We start from the raw sequence: 21,470 nt of genomic DNA on the forward strand, positions 1-21,470 counted from the left end.
TTGAGGCTCCATTCAAATTGATTGTCAACAATTCTAAACTCTTCTTGTACTGGCTTTATATAAGCATTGGAAATTAAGTAGACTTGTGAAACATTTAAGGTATCTCCGAAATGATGGATTGCATTGCCATACAGAGTAGCTTGTATACGATTTTTCTATTTATAATGAATCAGAAATACAGAGAGTGATGTACAAAAGTATTTTTTGTAGAGATTTTATAGCTAATTAATTAATAATCTTATATTTTGTAGCTGAAACAAAATTTAAATTTAATTTATATAGTTTATATAGATTTATGAGTTGTAATAAATATACCTCAATATCAGCAAGAATTATACGTTGGTACAATACTCCATTGTGAGGGATACATGGGATAAGTTTTTCAATAACAGTAACTTTTTCTATCCATCCTCTAGTAGTTGGTGTAAAAAGAAATAATTGTAATAAGTTAAATTAAAATGTATAATCAATATTGGTGATAAAAAGTGAAAAGATGTATAAGAAGAGAATCATACATAAGAACTTCTATATAGTATTGCTTAATAATAAGATTTCTTTATAAACAATGTTGAAGGTATGATTATTATCAGCTTTGTTGCCTGATGGTAGTCTAATGAGAACTCTTAAAGCTGATAAAGTTTTTGCTCTAGATAGAGCAACATATAATTGTCCATGGGAGAAAACAGGCTCTGGTAAGAATACACCAACTAAATCTAACGTTTGTCCTTGAACTTTGTTAATAGTCATAGCAAAACTTAATCTAATGGGAAACTGAGTGCGTTTAAATGGGAATATATTTTTTTCATTTTCCAATAGAGTAAAAGGTATTCTGGCTAAAAAAATTCTCTTTCCACAATGACCACCAGTAACTATTTCAGCATCAATAATATTAGAGCCAAATCGTCGACATATTAGACGTGTTCCATTACATAATCCTTCAGAAGTATTAATATTACGAAGTAATATAATTGGACAATTTAATTTTACTGTTAATTCATGGGCAGGGAATCCACTTGGTGTTAAGCTATTCATAAAGTCTTCTTGTACTCCCTGTTCATTTTTATCTATGGTTTCATCAAAACTATAATATTTTATGGAATTACCCGAAAATCGATTAATAAGAATTTTATTAATATGGTCAACATACTCATTTTTTGGAGTTAAAATTACGCGATTGAGTATTGTATTCATATTTTCTGTGTAGTTATTAATATCTAGAAAGACGAAATCTATTAAGTTGTTTAGCAAAGTATCATCATCCTCATAAGGTAAAATCATCGATGAGAGTAGCTGTATCTTTCCATCTATAGTTGGTTCGGTTCCATTGCCAATATTTAATAAATAATTACTAAATAAGGGATCTTGTCTGGCACGCATGTTGTCTGTTAATGTAATTTTAGTAAATAAGGGCCATAACTGAGATTTTACTAAACTTGCATTAATCATTTGTTCTCTTGTACCTTTAGGAACAACAAATACTTGACGAAAATCACCTCCAAAAACTATAACTTTACCAACAAAAGGAAGAGTAGAATTATTTATGTCTTTCAATAGCTTCTTTGTTTGACATTGGTGCCTCATCCCAAATAATAAGTTTTACTAGTTGTAATAATTAACTTAAACCTAATTGTTTACTAACTGCACAAGAACTATAATTATCTAAGTGAAGGGGTATTTTAAATAGAGAATGAGCTGTTCGACCGCCAGGTAAAATAGAAGTTGCAATACCTGAAGATGCAACAGCTAATGCTATCATTTTTTTTGAGCGAACTGCAGCCAAAATAATCTTATACAAGAAAGTTTTTCCCGTTCCTCCAGGACCATCAATAAAGAAAAGGCCAGTTTGATTGTTGAAAATTTTATTTAATATTAAGTCAAATGCATTTTTATAGTTTCAAATTTAATAAATTAGCAGCTAATATGTCATCTTCGCTAACAACAATTGCTAATTGTTCATTAATCTCTTTATATTGTTTATCAATTTCGTTATCACTTATATAATTATTAACTAAGCTATAATCATTGATATCTTTTCCCATTGATTCTAGAATAAATTTGATGTGATTTAGAACATTAGTTCTTATTGTAGATGGGGTGTTCGTTATAGTATAATAATCTTCAGACATTGGTTGTTCAAATTTTTCCCATAACTCTTTAGGGTTAGTAGGTTTACAATATACTAAGATGGTAGCAAACAAACGATGTCAGCCATGGGGCATATTAAATGATGAAGCTTCAGATAAACATTGTTCTAGATTTGTGTCAGCCTCTAATAATCCACTAAGTAAAGCAGCTTCTAGAAAAGAGGTTACCTGTTTACCTTTAACTGTCTTTAAATAGTAAAATGAGGTTGGCCCACGAACATGATTTAATAATAAACGTAAAAAATACCTCTCACCTTCTATTGGGTTAACTGTAACAAGCCTACCAAAAGTTTCGAAGCGCTTTCTAATAATCCAAATTTTATATTGTTGGTTCCAAACAAAATGTTCTGGAAACTCTCTGTAAAGTAATGTTTTAGCTTTTTCATCAATTTTATTCATTTGAAAAAATTTTGTCAACATAGATTTCGATGTATTATTATCACTTACAAATTATTTAAATAATTTGTATCCTTAAAAGTAAGAGATTGTTTATTTTCAAGATGAACTTGTAACACTTGTACATGTGGATGCATCTCATTTAATGTAAATGCATATATTCTCCATGTAGCTTCAGGAGGAGAGACCCCTACCAAGTTGGTAGAGATCTATTTCATTAATATCATTTTGATCATTTTCTGAATTAATGTGAACAATAATACGATCATGTCCTTTATAGACATATTTGTATAAATATTTGACAACTTTAATAGTTGAACAAATTTCTACACTAAGATGACAGTTATATTTTGCAAGTAGATAAGGATTATAAGGGATAATCCAATGATGATCTAGATTGCTACCTCGTATTTTAACTGATACGTTATTATCTCTTCTTCTATAATTTGGATAAGAATCATTTCCATAAGTTGTTTGAGGGCAAAATGATTTCGGATAACGATTTCGACATTTTTTATTTTTCATCATGCATACATTTGATGGATTAAGTTGACCATAAGGACCATGCATCATATATTTAATGACAATGGAGAAAAGATATTGATTTATATTTTTATCGGGTAATTCAGCACAAACAAATCTGTCGAAAGATTCTGGCGCTATAATTTTTTATTGTGGTTTTAAGATAATTAGAAAATGTGCATATCGTAAACCCCTTTTTTGAAATTCTATGACATAATTATAGGCAGCTACAAGTCCAAAAATTTGTCGTTTAAATAGATCTATTTTTAATTCTTCTAATTTTTCTCTAAAGATCCTTGCAACTAAATCTGGTCTATTTTGTACTTCTTCATTTGGAAGTAATTCTTCTTTAATTTCTGGCCAGTTTGAATTACATGTTATTGTCAAAAAAATATATGGTTTCCCAAATCTTTGAACTAATGACATTGCATCGACATATCGTTTCCTCATATCTCTAGGTCTACCTATAAAGGAAGCTGGTAAAATAATTCGTTTTCCAACTTGTGAACCTCGATTTTCTCCAACTTGTATACTATCAATTACACCTTGATATAGTTCACACCTAATTTGATCTTGTTTTTTTGCGAAGGAAATCTAGTCTAGATGTTTCAAGCTTAACATACATATCTACAACATATTGTTGTAAAAGTCGACATGCATGAAGTAATATCCCTTTGTCGGTTGTTCGAATTTGTAATTTATAGCAGTAGTATTCTCTACAAGAAACAACCAACCCTTTTTTATTCTTGTTAGTTAAGTTTTTCTCTTTTTGTAATAATTGTTCAGCAGAGGTGGCTCTAGTTGGATCAATAACTATTTCACTATGATGAGAAGTTTGATTTCTATTTTTATCAGCTCGGTTAATTTTCTCATGCCAACCAATTTCTCCATAAGGAAATAACAAAGGATACTGTAATGGATCGTAACAACCGTAATAATACTGTACTTTATGACTAAAGCCTGCATGGCTATATACAACAATCTCACGATCTGTTGTTTCTCTAGAGGAGTTATCATCAATCCATACTGCAGCTACTTGTGAAGCTAAAGGAGCTTTGTATGCTCTTGGATCTAATCCTACATTAGACTGTATATGGATTGTGTAGTTTTGTAAGTTAGGAATGTTTCTTAGACTTTGAAAAAATAAAGAATAAGGATTCATATTTATGATTTCTATAAGTTGTGCAACTATTGTTTGATTCATTTTTGATGATATATTGATTCGGTTTTCTATTTCATGCTCTGTATCATAGAAGTACAATTGTAATAAAGATGGCGGGCCTTCATGTGGAAGTAGTTCATTAATATAATGATAAACCTGTCCTTATACTCTAAACGTGTATATTCCTTTGTTTCTTTGACATAAAATTTTGTCATTTTTAGCCCCGAAAGAGGTGAAAGCAAAATGATTATTATAAGTGCAAACATACTTTCTAAAGTGTTCAGATTCTACTGTCATTTTTATAGGATTGTTGGACAAGTGGCAGTGAATGGGAAGCATCAGTGGATCTTTGCAGATAAGCATGAAATGTGTACATGGTCAGCATTTGAAGTGAGTAATTACAGTTTGCAATCTTATGTTCAAATCTATTCTTATATACTTTACTAACCTGAGACCTAATGAACATTATTTTGGGTGATTTTCATTTTTCAGTACTCCAGTGGGTGGCAAGAGAATCAATTACTGTAAATATGTTTTACAATTCAAAAAATTGACCTTTAAAGGTGTGAGAGAATTTTGTAACCCAAATCCACCAAAACAGAGTTAGAACATGCCTACAAAAGAGAAAAAGAAAACAGAGAGATGTTCAGACTCACATGAACTACAAGAGTATATAAATAAGAATAGATTCACAAAGATTCAATCACAAACCGAAAACATACACATATAATACCCATCAAAGCATAAAACTTAAATACATAATAATAAATTTCACCAAATAAAATCATATATACATGAAAGCATGACTTAAGTATACATCAAAACAAGTCTACATAATGACTCAGTAAACCAAACCTGAGAGTTTGAAGAAGCAAAGTTCCATTTCTTAAAACAGTTTATTTGATAAGTTTGATCATGTTAGAATAGGATACTTATACTAACTTTTAAAGAGAGGATAACTTTCAATCATATAACACGTATATATAATGACTCAGCAGTAATATACCAATTAGCTCAACACGTAGCAAAATATAAGATAAATCAAAGATTTATCTTCAAATATTTTAAAAACTCTACTAACAGATATTCAGAAATTATAAAAACTTGATATTATGAAAAAAAAAATAAAAAATTTAGTATTGTAACACGTATTTGATGAGTAAGCTAATAGTTGTATATTTTTTGTTTTTTTTTTTTAAGAAAAAAAATCCAGAAATTATCTATATTTTTTTAGCTTTTTCTTTTAAGGGCAAAATTATCTAACATGCATCAGTCCAAGAAATTCAAAAATAAAAAACTTAAATTAAAATATGTGTAAAGGTAGATAAATTTCATCATATGTCACATTTATATATACAAATAGAGAGAAAAAGAGGTAAGGAAATTAGGGATTTGAAAAAAAAATTGAGAAATACAAATAAAAAAAATTAAGGATTTTACATTTTTATGTATAGATGGAGAGAAAGAAGGGTAAAAAAATAAGAGATTTTGAAATTAATAAACATACCTGGTGGAGGTGTGCATGTTGAGAATATGATTCAGAGAAAGATAAGGTGGCGGTGGAGGAGCTTGACCGCCGTTATGAACTCAGTGGTGGTGGCCGCCGTGGTAAGCCTTCTCTTGTCATTGATCTAATGGGTGATCCTGTTTGTCGTGTTCGTCATTTCCCAACTCACATCATGCTGGTACATAATAGTTGCAAAGAAAGAGAGAGAGAGAAGAAGAGGAAGAGATAAAGTTTATGAGAGGTTTTTTGGTTTGGAAGAACAATCAGTTTATTAAAATTAATGGGAGGTAATTGCGTTGAATAGTCAACTTATTGGAAATAGTAAGATTGGCAATAGTGATTGCATTGAATTAGTAGACTTTTCAAAGGAAAGTTGCAGAGAAGATGAAAATATTAAGAGAGAGAATTAAATAGAGTTTTAAAAGGTAATAAATACACTTTAATATAATAATATACTTAATAAAAAAGTAGAAATGGGAAATACAAACACGTGCAGTACTATGCTGTTAATTTTGACTATTGGACTTTTTCACATTGAAAAGCTTACTATTTAATATAATAAAAACATACATTAACAATGTAAAGGGTATATATGTCATTTACATTATATACATTAACAATGTAAAGGATATATATGTCAAATAACATTGTCACCTGATTACGACACTTCTAAAATAGTATGATATATAAATAATATTATAATAATATATTAATAATAATAATATAATAATAATATATAATAATAATAATAATATTATTATTATTATTAATAAAAACTTTATTATTAATAGTTATTTTATTATTTCTTAACCACTAAGAAATCTCTATTTCTATGGTATTTGGCCAACTTCGAGTACCCTAAAATATTCTGATATTTCTAAAATCAACTTATCCCAATAATCTCATCAATATTTCTAACTAAAACTGTTGTGACATTTTTGGCCTCCAATCGGGTCTCAAGGGTCGCCAAACTTGAAAATATTTTTATTTCACAAATAACTCATATTATATCCACGTATTCAAATAAATCTCCGTAATTAACAAATTACGCTTATTTATCCACAAATCAGGTCTTCAGGGTCACCGAACCTGAAAATATTTTTATTCCACATATAGCTCATATTACATTCACACATTTTATATAAATCTCCGTAATTTATAAATTTCTCTTATTTACTCACTTATAGCAAAATTTAAATTTTATGCTGAAATAAATTAGTAGGATCATAATCCCACTTATTACCTGATTAACACATAATATAAATATAAACCCTAATTAATTACCATTAGACTTATCGGGATATTACAACTGTCTTGAGTTTGGGAACAAGCTTGATATCAAGCAACAAGTGAGCCTGATCGGTCCTTTTTGCAAGAAAGATGTGAAAGAAGCATTATTTAGGATTCATTCGTCCAAAAGCCCGGGTCCCGATGGGTTTGGTGCCGGCTTTTTCAAAGATCTTTGGAGTGACATTGGAGACGATTTCTCTAGTGCAGTGTTGGGGTTTTTTCAATTTGGTAAGCTTCCTCAGGAAGTAAATGAAAACATCCATATCCCTTATCCCAAAGATTGATAACCTTCAAGGAGCTAGCGACTACAGACCTATTGCTTGTTGCACCACAACATACAAATGCATCTCGAAGATGATCTATACTAGACTCTCGGAAGTTCTTCCTTGGCTAATACATGAAAATCAAGGTCCTTTTGTTAAAAAGAGGCTTTTAGCTCACAATGTTTTGATTTTGTAGGACCTTCTCAAAGGTTACACTAGGAAGAACATTTCTTCTAGGTGTATTATGAAGATTGACTTGAGCAAGGCCTATGATACAGTAGACTGGTGCTTTGTGGCTGACCTCTTAAAAGCTCTTTGCTTTCCTTCTAAGTTTATTACTTGGATCTTAAGCTGTCTTCAAGGAGCCTCTTACGCCCTATTGCTTAATGGAAGGATTCAAGGCTCTTTTAAGGGTGAAAAGGCCTTCGCCAAGGGGACCCGATGTCTCCGCTTCTCTTTGTGCTAATAATGGACTATTTGACTAGACTTCTTATCCAAAGGTCTAAGAAGAAGGGGTTCAGATTCCACCCTCTTTGTAAATCATTAGGCCTTGTCAACTTATGCTTTGCGGATGATCTCATAATCTTTTGTAAGGGTAATAATAAGTTTGTTCAGTTGGTGAAAGAGGCTTTCCTTCTATTTAGTGATGCTACAGGTCTTGTTGCCAATAAGGCTAAATCAACGGTGTCCTTTGGGGATATCTCAACTACTTGCAAACAGAGACTTGCGAATATTTTACAAATGGAGGAGGGATCCTTCCCTTTGAAATACCTTGGTGTGAATCTAAGACCAACCAAATGGCGAGCTGCTGACTGTGGTATTATCATCGACAAAATTCATAAGCACCTGCACACCTGGGCTAGTAGGAACCTCTCTTTTGTCGAGAGGGCTCAATTGATTCATTCGGTTCTCCTTGGAGTCATGAATTATTGGATGAGTTTGTTTGTGCTTCCTCAGAAAATCACGGTGATTATTGACAAATGTTGCAGGGACTTCCTTTGGGGCTCCAATGGAAACAGAAGTAAAATGCACATCCCCTCATGGGAGAAAGTTTGTCTTTCCAAGAACTCTGGAGGTCTTGGATTTAGAGAAGGGAAGAAATAGAACATAGCTCTTATGGCAAAGTATATTTTTTAGGCTATATCAAGCAAACAAGACAATCTTTGGGTTAGGTGGATTGATGCGATTTACTTGAGAGGGTTGAGCTTTTGGATAGTTGATTTCAAACAAGACGCGAGCTGGTATTTTAAAAAGATCCTTCGTCTTTGATCAACTGTTAATGAATCCGGAATCATTGCTGCTGTAAAGAGAGGTAAATTCAATTTAAAATTGTTTTATTACTCTTATATCCAAGCTCACACTGTTGACTATGCTAGAAACATTTGGGATAAGAATGGTTCTTCCAAAGCATAGGTTCATAAGTTGGCAAATTGTGAATAACCAACTGCTAACCAGAGACAATATCAACAAATTGATCTCCATATCATCTGATTTTTGTCTGGTCTGCTGCTTGGAAAAGGAGACTCACCATCACCTGTTTGTTAGCTGCTACTTCACCCGTAGAGTGATCATTGAGATAACAAGTTGGTGTGGCCATTTTGACTGGCCTGCCGACATCAGAGAATGGTTATCGAATTCTGCCAACAGCCTGCAGGAAAAAGTGCTCAATACAGTTGTATTGGCGACCTTATACACTGTTTGGGCGAATAGAAATTGTTGTATCTTTGAGATGAAATGTAAGACACCTAGAACTATGAGTTAAGAGATCAAATCTTGTGTAAAAACCAGGTAATTAAGCGGTTGTATTGGGGGAAAAGGGAAACTTGATAGCTATATTTTTAATGCAATCTCAAGTTGGCTTTGAGGGCTGGGGCTTCAGCCAACAACCTTGTTTTTGCTTGTGAATGGTGTATTGCTCTTGTCTGTTTGAATAAAGAATCCTCTTCTTGTTCAAAAAAAAAATGAGAATGAATGGGTAAAGAATGAAAATTAAATGAAAAAGAATTTAAAAATGAATCTTTATTAGTTTAATTTTTTAGTTTTAAAATAAATCTTAAATAGATGTCCATGTTAGCAAGTCACCATTAAGCCTAGTCAGCAATTGTTAATCATTGGATTAAGATCTAAGGGTTAAAAGTAAGAGTTTCATCAATGAATATATTTTATGAGTTCTATTTTAACTAAATCCATATATATATATATATATATATATATATTTGAAAGAAAAGGAGACACAAAAGAATTAAAGAAAAACAAAAGAGAAAATTGTATATTTTTGAAGAATATATGATAATTTTAAATTCAAAGCTAATAAATTTAGAGAAATTCGAAACACGTCACCACATTAATCTTTTTTAATTTTGATATGAATTTACTTTATCAAATTATCTGTTATATATTTAAAATAACAATAATTTAAGTTGAATTTAAATTTAAATATAAATATTAAAAAAATTGAATATTCAAATTTGTGATTATTTCATTAAAGATATGATATCTCTAATTTGTTAATTCTTTATTTACGTTTAATGGTAAAGTACATAAGTGGAAAAACTAAATTCATGTATATGTGAATATATACAAAAACAAAAAGTGATTTATCATCATAACAATGCATAAATTTTCTAAAATCATAAAAGTGATTATCCAAATAGTTTATTAGAGTTGTTAAAAAAAAGTTTATCAAAGACTTGCATATCTAAAGTCATTGATCCTAGATCAAGAGCCTCCTTCTATAGTCTTATGCTCCTATCACAATGCACACTCATTAAAAATCACAATAAATAAAAATAAAAATGAGTATATCACAAAGGTCAAAATTGTCTCTCTTAATTCATAAAGGTAATATAAAATCAATAATAATTAAGTCAGAAAATAGAAAATAATCTACTAGTAAAGTCTTAAAAATGTCTATTCAAATCAATAAAATCAATCTAACACAAATATATGTATGGTTCAAAGAATAAAAAAATACTAAAGAGAACAATATAATAATATCTATAGATAATCTTTACCTTCATATTAATAATACTATTATCATATAGTTGTAATCCAATGAGAGAATAAGAATGAAAAAAAGTGAATATTGTTATAAATATTATTAATTATGTGGATGTCCAAATCTTTTATTTATTACCATTAATTGTAATTAACATTACTCTTTTCTTAGTTTCCCTTTTTCTTAGTTTCTTAATATCTCACTCTTGTATTTGTATAAATAGGGGTTCACCCCATTGGAATAAAGAACTTAGAAATTCTCATTCACTTTCTCTTTCTCTCTTCATCTTCTTCTTCTTTCTTCTCATCTACTTTATATTATTTTATATTATTTTATAACACGTTATCAGCACGAGTCTCTGTCCAAGCTTCAAGCATGAGTCTATGCTATGTCCCAATGTAAGTATTTTGTTAAAGTTCTTGAATTGTTTCAAAGTCATGATACACTAAATATATATTCATATATATACTTATCTGACTGAAACAATTTCAAGAATCCTTTGTTTTCTTTTTTCTTTTTATCTATATATCTTTATATATTAAAAGTGCCTATCTAACGGCAATTCTTGGTTTAACAGAATATTCTTAAAAATAAAAAGAATATTCTGTTAAATTTAACGATTAGTTTGATCTCCCGTTAACAAATAAACCCAATAATTAAACCCAAAAAATTAAATAATCTTTTAAATATTAATAATCTTTTTTTAAATGAAAAAAATCATTTTACCCACATATCTCTCTAACAAACCTATTTTGGGAGAATATTAATATTTTTTTTTATTTATTGAATATTCTGTTAAATTTAACGATTAGTTTGATCTCCCGTTAACAAATAAACCCAATAATTAAACCCAAAAAATTAAATAATCTTTTAAATATTAATAATCTTTTTTTTAAATGAAAAAAATCATTTTACCCACATATCTCTCTAACAAACCTATTTTGGGAGAATATTAATATTTTTTTTTATTTATTTTTTTTTAAAAAAAAAAAAATCTTTATATATTAAAGTTAACATCACGTTATCTAATATTTTCTCTGGATAAGCATAGGAAGCAGAAATACCACTTCTATCTTTGTGTGATTGCAGATATACCACTTCTGTCATTGACCCACTTTTTAGCTTTATAAATGGAGATGTTCATATAATATTAACAGTTTACAGAATATTTATAGATATAAACTTACATTACAATGCTATGTTAAAAAAAGAACTAAATAGAATAATCTACTACTCCAATAATAAATTTATTTACAATTTTATAATTACACTAATATTATTTTTAATACATTATTAAATAATATTTCAAATATAAATATTTAATTTTTTCAAACAAAAAATTTGTAATCTTTAAAAATAAAATACATTCAAAATCTTAAAAATACCAAAATCTTAAATAAAACTAGCAATACGTGGCTCGGCGCGTACATTCACCTAGTATATTATATATGTATGTATATGTTTTTATATATTTATTATTAATTTCATATATATATATTATGTTCTTATCATTCATAATATTTACAATATATGTGCGCCTATGATATGATAGAGAAAATCTATACAAATTATACATATATCCAAAAGATTATGTATTATCGATAAAATATTGCATATATCATAAAGATTATGCATCATCGATAAAATATTGCATATATCCTGAAGATTATGCATCCTCGATAAAATATTGCATATATCCTGATGATTATGCGTCCTCAATAAAATCTTGCATATATCCTGAAGATTATGCAAACGTAATATTCATTATATAGTTGATGGATATATAATGAAAGAGATGAATACATATTTATATATATGTTCTTGTATTCTTTGAGGACAATGAAAAGTAATCTAATATCGATATAGATTTTGACAAACATTTCCTGAAGTAAATGTTTTATATTTGTCAAAAAAAAAATGATTGTATTTATGTGAATACAACTAAAGAATCATTAAAAATGATTATTATTGATGCAATTTTATAGTGGGTTTTGAATATCCAAAAAGAATGTTAAGAAAATTGCATTGAAACATCAAAGTATAAGAATAACAATGAGCATGACTAATGTTATTTAAATACATGAGGCATGTATTTATTGTTCATCATTCCCTGCAGAGAATGATACGAATTGAAGTCAATTACTTTTAAAGATTCTTCGTATTAGTCATGTTATTATACATTGTTATTACTTGCAATGTTGGAAATTATTGAATCTGACATATATTAAAGATTAAATTTTACATACATCTTGGAGACTATGCAAAAATTGCATTCATATATTCTTTGAAAGATCGTAAAAGAAATTGTTGAATAATTTCTTATATTTTCATGGATGAACAAGTAATAAATTTTTAAGAAATTTATAATAATGTTCTACTTGTTCAACGTCATTCCCCGAAGTGAATGTAATGATTTTAAATAATCAATGACATTATTTACTACTCAAATATTTCCAGAAAAAAGTGGAAACAACCAAAAGATGAGATACCACACACAATCAAAGTGCATGAAATTTATATATCATGTGTGGAATTGAATAATAGTGGTCGCGTACCTGTAGTACGGACATACTTATAATCAAGATAAAAGTATACTTGATTATTGAATAGAATGTGAATTGTACAAATTTATTGTACATTTAGAATATTTAAATATCATTCCCTAAAGAGAATGAATAGACATGAAATTCTATTTCAAAGAATATAGATTTCACATATATTGGTAATGCCAGAAGCAAATTAATATATACATATTTTATTATTTCTTGAAATCAATAGTTTCAAACTATTGTTGGTACATGATATGTAAATATATAGTTACCATATAATTCGGTTGCATATTCCCAAAAGTGGATATATAATTTACTAATATTTGTTAGTGATCCAATATAATCAAAGTGATAAAGAATCACAAAATGATTAGTTGAAAAGCTTCCTGAAGAAGCCTTACATACAATTGCTACTTTGAGTAGTAAAATGTCTTTGTATGTACCTAGATGTGTAACTTTTATCTAGTTATGAAAGTGATAATAAATAACTTATTACATGTACTTGTTGTACATTTAAATATATAATATATCAAGTCATGATAATTAGACTGATGAATAGTCTATTAATAAATTAGACGACTTGTTAAAAATATATCAGGAAAAATAAATGATATGTTATGGTTATATATATTTGACCATTACAATAACATGATGAAGTTGTCATGTATCTTTTAAATTATACACATCATTGAATTGATGATAGTGATTCCTGAAGAGTGTATATGTTTTGGAGAATAATATAATTATATTATTCGTGTATATAAAAATGAAACTTGTAATGATTATGTTGTAATGAATTTACATTACATTTTGAAAGTTTCATTGAAATACAAATTATAGTGAACCTGAAGTTCATGAATTAAATTATTTTGACATGATCAATCATATGCAATAAATTGTCAAAGAATTTGACTAAATTTTGTTGAAGAACCAGAAGATTCTTCTCATTGTTATTTATAAGGCTCAAAAGAAGAATGTGCATATATTTCCACATAGAAAATATTTAAATTATATTTTCTTAACAATCTTGAGCCATTGTTAGATTTTTATTGCATAGTTTTTTATCGATGTGATAAGATTATATAATCATGCATTTACAAAATGTGTAAATTTATGTATTTCTAATTATACACGTATGACTCATTCTTAGAAATGAATTAAGTTCATAAGGATTGAACTTGAAACTGAAGTTTATTGAACCTGAAGTTCAATGTCATATAGTATATATGAGTTTAAACAAATATTGATTCATTGTGATATCTTGAAATCCCTACAGGTATATTAATATTATTAGATATCACAATTTTTAAAAATTCTCTCGATCAGGGGGAGAGAAGCAGTTGGGATCGATGATAATTTTTGAAAAATGATCCTTGCACAAAGTATATAAGAACAATATAGTTCAAAATGATATATACCAACTGCAAATCAATATTATTCAAAGTTGAGATAGAATGAGTTGAAAACGCAAGCGTAAATGAACAATGTAGAAATTATTAATAAATGTTCATTTGATTTGCCCCGAAGTTGTTAAATCTAGAGGTACTCATGGAGATACCTTAATGTTATAAAGTATTAAAATGATAACCGTGATGAAAACGGTACTCGAAAAGACTCCCAAGAGAAGTTAGACATAACACATTTGATCATAATTGAATCCCTGAAGTGATTCTATATAGGTACCTATAAATGATAAACATATTTGAAAAATATGTAATTTAAAGAGATCTCTATAAGTTATGTCAATATGGGAGGAAATTATCATTTATTGAAATTTTTGTCGACAATAAATATTGAATGTTTGCATATGCAATAAATTAACATGAGATAGCAAGGATCATGGTATTAGATTTGTTGAGAATCATCGACATACATTTTGATTTTTGGCCAAAATATTATGACGCAATCCAGGCAAATTTACTCACATAAAGTGAAGTAAGACCTGTAGGGTGTGCAAATAAATATTTCTAATGAGAAATTTGCATATATGTATTTGTACATAATGAATTGTTGTACAAAGTTTGCATAGACATGAGATTGATTGAAGTAAGGCTTAAATATTGAGAAAATATAATCATGATTTGATTATAGCCTGGAATATATTTTATGAGGATTTATAAGCGTCACATAAATGTTGCAACAAAAGGTTATTTATTTGGAGCTCCTAATATAGTGAGAGTTTGAAATAAGCCTTATCTAAAAATTCTAGAAGAATTTAATACATGTCTTAAGTGATATAAATTCAAAGTCGCGCGCACTATATGACAAAGATCTTTGTATGAAATAAAGACATGTAAGTAAATTATTATTTGAAAAATACCTATGGTTGTCTATGCAATATAAATACGTAAATTATACGTTGTGATAGACTCTTGAAGAGTTTTTGATTAATTGCAAAACAAACTTTTATTTCTTTTGTATATCGAGAAATATTAAATGTATAAAGTTTGTTCATTAGTATTGAAGTCCTGAAGTACTTCATATGTATCAAGAATTATAGATATATGATCTTTTGATATGAAAATTAAGATCATACAACAAGATGGAACAAATATATGGTATTGGAGTACCATCATTGTCACAAATGAAAATTTATAGTACCATTAATGTGTTATGTTCATATCTACTTGAAATTTTAAATTTTCGTATGAACAAAGTTGTGTACACACATGAATGATACAATTAGTTGGATAAAGACTAATGTTCCACGAACCCCTCATCTATAATTTAGAAGTCCATACATACTCTGGAAGAGTTATAGAAAATATATGATCAAAGATTGTATATTGTGATATTTTAAAAGTGATAACAATAATCTTATGAGATATATTATCACCAAAAGAATTATGGATCATATGTGCATGAGGGGGAGACATATTCATGTTGCACTCTTTTTCCCTTAGTTCAGGTTTTGTCCCAATGGGTTTTCCTGGCAAGGTTTTTAACGAGGCAACTTGCAAATAATTATGAATATGAAATACATATTGTACTCTTTTCCCTAGCTCAGATTTTGTCCCACTGGGTTTTTCTGGCAAGGTTTTTAACGAGGCAACTATAAATCATGTTAACATACTTGCATTTTATGAAGCAAGTAGAGAATGTGTGTGAGTGAGAACATTGACATAGCATATTTGGGAAACATATGGATTGCACTCAATAAAGAAGTATCAACCCAAGCAATTCTCTATGGATAATACTGCTTGCATCGTTCAACTAAAAGGAGGTAAATTGAAGGAGATAGAGTTAGAACACATTTCACCAAATTCTTCTTTATACGCTTCAAGAAAATGCATATTGGTGTTCAACATATTCAATCAAGTGTCAATCTTACAAACTTATTCACAAAGCTATTACCAACATCAACATTTGAGAAGACGGCAGACAAGATCGAAATTCGTCGATTAGAAGATCTCCACAAATGCCTAAATGAGGGGGAGTTAGTTTACACTATACTCTTTTTCCTTTGACCAAATTTTTCAGCAAGATTTTTAATAAGGCAGTTATATTATGGACATCCAAGGGGGAGTGTTATAAATATTATTAATTATGTGGATGTCCAAATCTTTTATTTATTACCATTAATTGTAATTAACATTACTCTTTTCTTAGTTTTCCTTTTTCTTAGTTTCTTAATATCTCACGTATTTGTATAAATAGGGGTTCACCCCATTGGAATAAAGAACTTAGAAATTCTCATTCACTTTCTCTTTCTCTCTTCATCTTCTTCTTCTTTCTTCTCATCTACTTTATATTATTTTATATTATTTTATAACAAATATATCCTTTTATATATATATATTTTAGGAAAACTGATGCCATTTATGATTTAGAATTAATGTATATATAAATAACTGTTATCTAATTTATTTTAAGAGTTTGGCAGAAGATTTTTTTTAAAAAAAAAATAATAAAATAATTAGAAAATAATTTTTTATAAAGTAGGATTTCTTATATCTCTCTATTATATACATAGATATAGATTTTTAAATATGTTAATCGTGTATCGTAGCTCAATAGCTATTCCTGTCCCAACTTAATTAACGTGGTCCAATAGTTAGGGGTAAGAATGAGCAGAAGGCGACTAACTGATCTCTCGTTGAAACCAGATGCTCGGAGATGCTTGATTCGTAGGGTTAGGAGATCGGCGAAGAGAGCGAGACAACCAAGCAAAAAGTTCTTTCATTACGGTAACTCCGAAGGTTAAGTGATGAGAAAAAAGTTAATAAATAAAACATTATTTTTTTAAAAAAATAAAAAAATTTAATAAATTAAGGAAAAAAATAATTATATTTTATATTAATTAATTAATATTTATGAAGTTAATTAAAAAAAAAAAAAAAAAAAAAAAGAGAGAGAATTAAGAAAAGAGAATTAAGGAGCGTGCACTCTATATTTTTATAGTTAAAACTTGCGTTGCCCAGGCGCTATGAAATGGGGGGTTCTTTCCTTCGCCCATTGTATGTATCGGCTTGGTTTTGTCCACAACCAAGGAGGCATTTTGGCGGGCGCCTGCGTCTAGGATATTCTCCGCGGCTTTTCAGACCGCTGCAATACCTCCAGCAGGGGAAACCGGTTAGTTTCCAGAGATCTGAACCCCTTGTTAGAATCTGTTGAAAAAAAACCCATTTATTGTTGGCAATTGTTCGAATTTTGGTTTATAACTCTCCTCAAGCACTCACACGTATTACCCTCCAGTTTGTGCACTTTCTCGGAGACCCGAAACCTTATCCAAGCTTTTTCTTAGGATTAGTTTTGTCCTTTGTTTATTTATATGATTTAATTTCAACATTAATCCATTTGATTTTGGGTCATTGGATGTTCGTAACTTGCTGATCTAGACTGTTTTTTTTTTTTTTTTTTTTTTTTTTTTCAGGAATTGGGATTTCAAATTCAGGTAAATGGGTTAGACTAACCCATTATTAGATCATTCTCAATTTGTGCTGTTATTGTTGTTTGGTGTATCGGGGTATGTTCATTTTATGTTGTTGAAAAAAAAAAGTAGAATGTTTTATCTTGAATCAACTCAGTTTTTAGATGTGCCTTTTTTTTTTGTTTTACCCAATTGATAATTAGAAAAAAGAGAACTTCTTGATTTAAGTTTCTAACTTTTTTCACATTCTCTATATTCTAACGAGTAGGATTAATATAAATTATGAAGCATTTTTTTTTTTACTTATTTCACTTTTCAACTGAACATTATTTTATTATTCTGAATGTATTTGTTAGGATTTGAATAGCCTTATTCACAAGTATTTAAGTGGAGAAATTTCAAAGGGAAAATTTGGTTCAGCTTTTGTAAGGGATGGATTCAGTAATTTGGTACTACAGATGGTAATGGAAAAGCATGAAAATGGAATTTAGTCAGTGACATTGTGATTTGAAAGTATTTGAAATGAGTCGGTCTCCCTCATTTTCAGTGAAGTCGGAACTTAGTCCAAAACTTGATCCAGAATCCTTGAGGCAATGGGTTGTGGCCTTTTGCATCATTAGGTTTGATCTTGAACAGGGTCAGCTCATTGAAGAGTGTTACCCACCTGGTTGCCTTACCCAGGATGAGGAGCTTGAAATTGCATTCAGTTCATTCCCAGATTCTGTTACCCAGCATCAGAACCGCTCAAGCATTCATGATTGTATGTTCTTTTTTCGGTTTCAAAGATCGGAGAATTCTCAAACTTGTAATGTGTCTTCCACAGAAACAACTGCTGTAGATAAGGAGTCATCTCCCAAAAACACAGAAAAAAGAACTCTTAGAAGATTGAAAAGTAACATTTGTCGTGGTTCAAAATACATGTACGGCTATGTATTCAATAGAGAGAGACATGATGAGAGGTTGAAGAGAGGTGGAGAGCAGAAGTCAGTGGTAATTTTGTCTAGCTATCCGTATTCTACTGTGTTTAAACCCTTGTTACAGATCATGGGTCCTTTATACTTTGACATTGGAAAGAAAGCTCTTGAACATATTGCTGCTTATGTGTCAATGTGGCCTGCACCTGTACCTGGAAAGCTTATGGAGCTTCCAATTGGGAATGCCATGCTTAAAGTTAACTTGCCGCCTGCTCACAGCATGCCCTTTGAAAGTGGAATGATTTTGGAAGAATCTCCTTCTTCTTTGGCTCCATTTCTTCCTAATAACCAGTCAGTTCCTCAGGGCCTATTCCATGATTCAGATATTTTTGGTACATTTCGTGGTCTTCTTTTGCAGCTTTGGGTTTTGTGGGAGTTGTTACTTGTTGGCGAGCCTCTTCTTATCATTGCTCCAACTCCTCCACAATGCTGTGAAGCTGTGGCTAGTCTTGTTAGTTTGGTTGCACCCCTACTTTATAGTGTTGATTTTAGGCCTTATTTCACCATCCATAACCCAGAATTTGCTCAACTGAATTCCCTTCGAGAAGGAGATATGTTTCCTCCTATGATTTTGGGTGTGACTAATCTCTTTTTCCTAAAGTCGTTGCGCAACATCCCTCATATTGTTTCCGTTGGAAGTCCTGCCCCTAATTCAAACCGTCTTCCCGCTTCAAATAATAGGTCCTCTTCTGGCAGAGTTCCTGGTAAATCTGAAGGATTTGGTCTTCAACAGCTCTCCTTGAAAAAATTCTCTCCCTCAAATTTGTTAAATGCTGTGAAGTTGAGGAGAGAGGGTCCTCTTTGTCTCATGACAGAACATAAAGAAGCCATATGGACCACTTATGCTGCAACAACCAAGCCAGACACTGCTATATTGAATAGGCTTTTAGATGCGGGCACATCACCCAGGGTTGAAGAGTCAATGTCAGTGGTTAATAATGAGATTCTGCGGCGTCATTTCCTGGAGCTCACTACCAATTTCTTGGCACCTTTTGGCCCTTATTTTAGGACTCTCACACCATCAGAAGGTTCTTGTCCATTTTTGGACCCTCCTCCTCTCCCCCCCTTTAATGCTGATGAATTTCTAGCAACCTTATCGGGAAGAGGACCGGGGAAGTTTTTGTCAAAGAGGATGAGATATAATTGGCTGGACTTGTATAGGTAATTTCTTACACATGTATTTATCATCAATATGTTTGTGCCTTTAGTATGATGGATGTTTATGCTTGACATTTTAATGTTTTACATTTTTGTATAGACGATTTTTGAAAGGACCAAACTTTATGCCATGGTTTCAAAGAAAACGTGTTGTTGCTGAACAAGAACAACATAGATTGTGGAGGCATGCAAGAGTGAAGGCTGACATACAACAATTTATATCAAAGATGTCAGAACTGGAAGTAGTTGATTCCTTTAATGCAATTGAAAGGCATATTATTGGAGACATAAAGGTAAATCATTCTTCTTAATAGTGGCTTGCACTTGTTATGTGCCTCCTGGTTCTCTTTCACTTTTACTCCAAGTAAAGAGTATAGATCAACAAGTGTGCTATCTCTTAGGATTTTGAAATTACCGTTGTTATTATGTTATGAATCTCTATGGGATATCTTATATGTTAGAATCTCCTTTCACTAATTTGGTACTGTAGACTACTGAGTAAATTTATATTAATGAGCTTTAATGTTTGTGGATATGGTTCCCTCATATTTACTTTCTAACACATTACATGTGATGTTTAGCTGCAGCAATCTGGAAAGGCAAGTGGAGACTCCAACTCCACATCCACTTACCAAAAACTAAAGGGAGATTTACGAGCATTGTTCAATGTGCTTCCAAAGGACATGCAGCAGCTTTTACTTTTAAACCCTGAAAGGGCAGCCCTTCTTCAAGGAAGTTTGGAACTCACAAAACTTCCTGGGCGGCCACTTGTACAAGTCGGAGTTATATCTTCAACATCATCGAGATAATATGCAAAAAAAAAAGAATGGTAGTAATGTAGCCTCTGATACATTCTCTCTGTGCCAGTTTAGCGCACCAATATTACAATCTTAGCTCCTAGTGTTTACTTGAAAAAGAGCCCTATCTGGTCTTAAAGCTTGTCATTCAATCAGGTACTATATTTACAAGTAATATTTTTTATTTTCTACTAAAGCCAAGCATGTAGTAACATTTTTTATCTTTTTTGGTTTTGTATCTTTCTTCAAAAGGGAAAAAATAGGCAAAAAATGGACAAACAGTTGAAGTTGTATGAGAACCACCGAATCGCATTTTTCAGCTTGCCAGTTGTGTCAAGACATTTCTCTGCTTTTCAACTCCAAACAGATGTGACTGTGTATGGTTTTCTTGGATCTCTACTAGTTTCTTTGCCGGAGTAAAATATGTAAAAAATTCTAGTTTTGTTTTTTTTTTTTTAGTTGTATCTGTTTGTTACCAAATTATAGCAATGAGGCTTTAAAAAAATAGCAATGTTGTAATAATCTCGTTTTTTAAATTTATTAACTAATGTGATGTATTATTTTATTTATTAATTATGTTATGCTAAAAATTAAAATAATATTTGGTTTGTTATAAAATGATTTTGCCATGATAGACTCTGAGTTTCTAGCAACAAAAATTGCAGTCTCTGCAGTGGGAAGATCTATCAATGAAGAAGTTGCCCGACCAGTGAGACACACCATACTAGATAATGTAAGTCCACGAATTAGGGAGAAATTGCCTCTAACTTAGTTAAGCTCCCAAAAATATTGGCTATAAAATTCATTGCCTATTCACTCTGAATGTCGGTGATGCTAGAC

General features: G+C 30.3%; 2 protein-coding genes and 1 long non-coding RNA gene across 10 annotated transcripts; 2 read left to right on the top strand and 1 right to left on the bottom strand.

Moving 5' to 3' along the window:
- Window positions 1–4,549: 4,549 nt before the first annotated feature.
- Window positions 4,550–6,083, bottom strand: LOC133035476 (uncharacterized). Its single transcript, XR_009686678.1, has 2 exons — window positions 5,732–6,083; window positions 4,550–4,838 (listed from the first exon to the last, which is right to left on the bottom strand). It is a non-coding gene; the product is annotated as an uncharacterized LOC133035476 (long non-coding RNA).
- A 1,669-nt stretch (window positions 6,084–7,752) lies between these two features.
- On the top strand, window positions 7,753–8,388 carry LOC115710536 (uncharacterized). The gene has a single exon (XM_030638900.2). The coding sequence runs from the start codon at window positions 7,753–7,755 to the stop codon at window positions 8,386–8,388; it is 636 nt and encodes a 211-aa protein (XP_030494760.2).
- An 8,835-nt stretch (window positions 8,389–17,223) lies between these two features.
- On the top strand, window positions 17,224–21,248 carry LOC115709840 (uncharacterized). Of its 8 annotated transcripts, none has more exons than XR_004010298.2 (6): window positions 17,224–17,403; window positions 17,705–17,725; window positions 18,058–19,836; window positions 19,934–20,126; window positions 20,415–20,786; window positions 20,883–21,248. XR_004010298.2 is itself a non-coding variant. In XM_030638077.2 (5 exons), exons 3-5 carry the CDS (start codon window positions 18,224–18,226, stop codon window positions 20,640–20,642), a joined length of 2,034 nt encoding a protein of 677 aa, XP_030493937.2. In that variant the 5' UTR covers window positions 17,226–17,403; window positions 17,705–17,725; window positions 18,058–18,223; the 3' UTR covers window positions 20,643–21,248. The 8 variants fall into 8 exon arrangements, 2 of the variants coding, with proteins under 2 accessions (XP_030493937.2, XP_060968098.1); XR_009686893.1 differs by having other exon boundaries at window positions 17,229–17,403; window positions 17,705–17,797; window positions 20,421–20,786; XR_004010300.2 differs by having other exon boundaries at window positions 17,229–17,403; window positions 20,421–20,786.
- Window positions 21,249–21,470: the final 222 nt, after the last annotated feature.

The sequence above is a fragment of the Cannabis sativa genome, chromosome 3 (assembly GCF_029168945.1).
Source record: "Cannabis sativa cultivar Pink pepper isolate KNU-18-1 chromosome 3, ASM2916894v1, whole genome shotgun sequence".
NCBI classification, from domain to species: domain Eukaryota; kingdom Viridiplantae; phylum Streptophyta; class Magnoliopsida; order Rosales; family Cannabaceae; genus Cannabis; species Cannabis sativa.

Coding starts and splice junctions, on each gene's coding strand:
- LOC115710536 (XM_030638900.2), top strand. CDS start 7,753: ATGGACTATTTGACTAGACTTCTTATCCAAAGGTCTAAGAAGAAGGGG.
- LOC115709840 (XM_030638077.2), top strand. CDS start 18,224: ATGAGTCGGTCTCCCTCATTTTCAGTGAAGTCGGAACTTAGTCCAAAA. Junction 19,837..19,933: donor AATTGGCTGGACTTGTATAG/GTAATTTCTTAC, acceptor ATTTTTGTATAG/ACGATTTTTGAAAGGACCAA. Junction 20,127..20,414: donor ATATTATTGGAGACATAAAG/GTAAATCATTCT, acceptor TGTGATGTTTAG/CTGCAGCAATCTGGAAAGGC.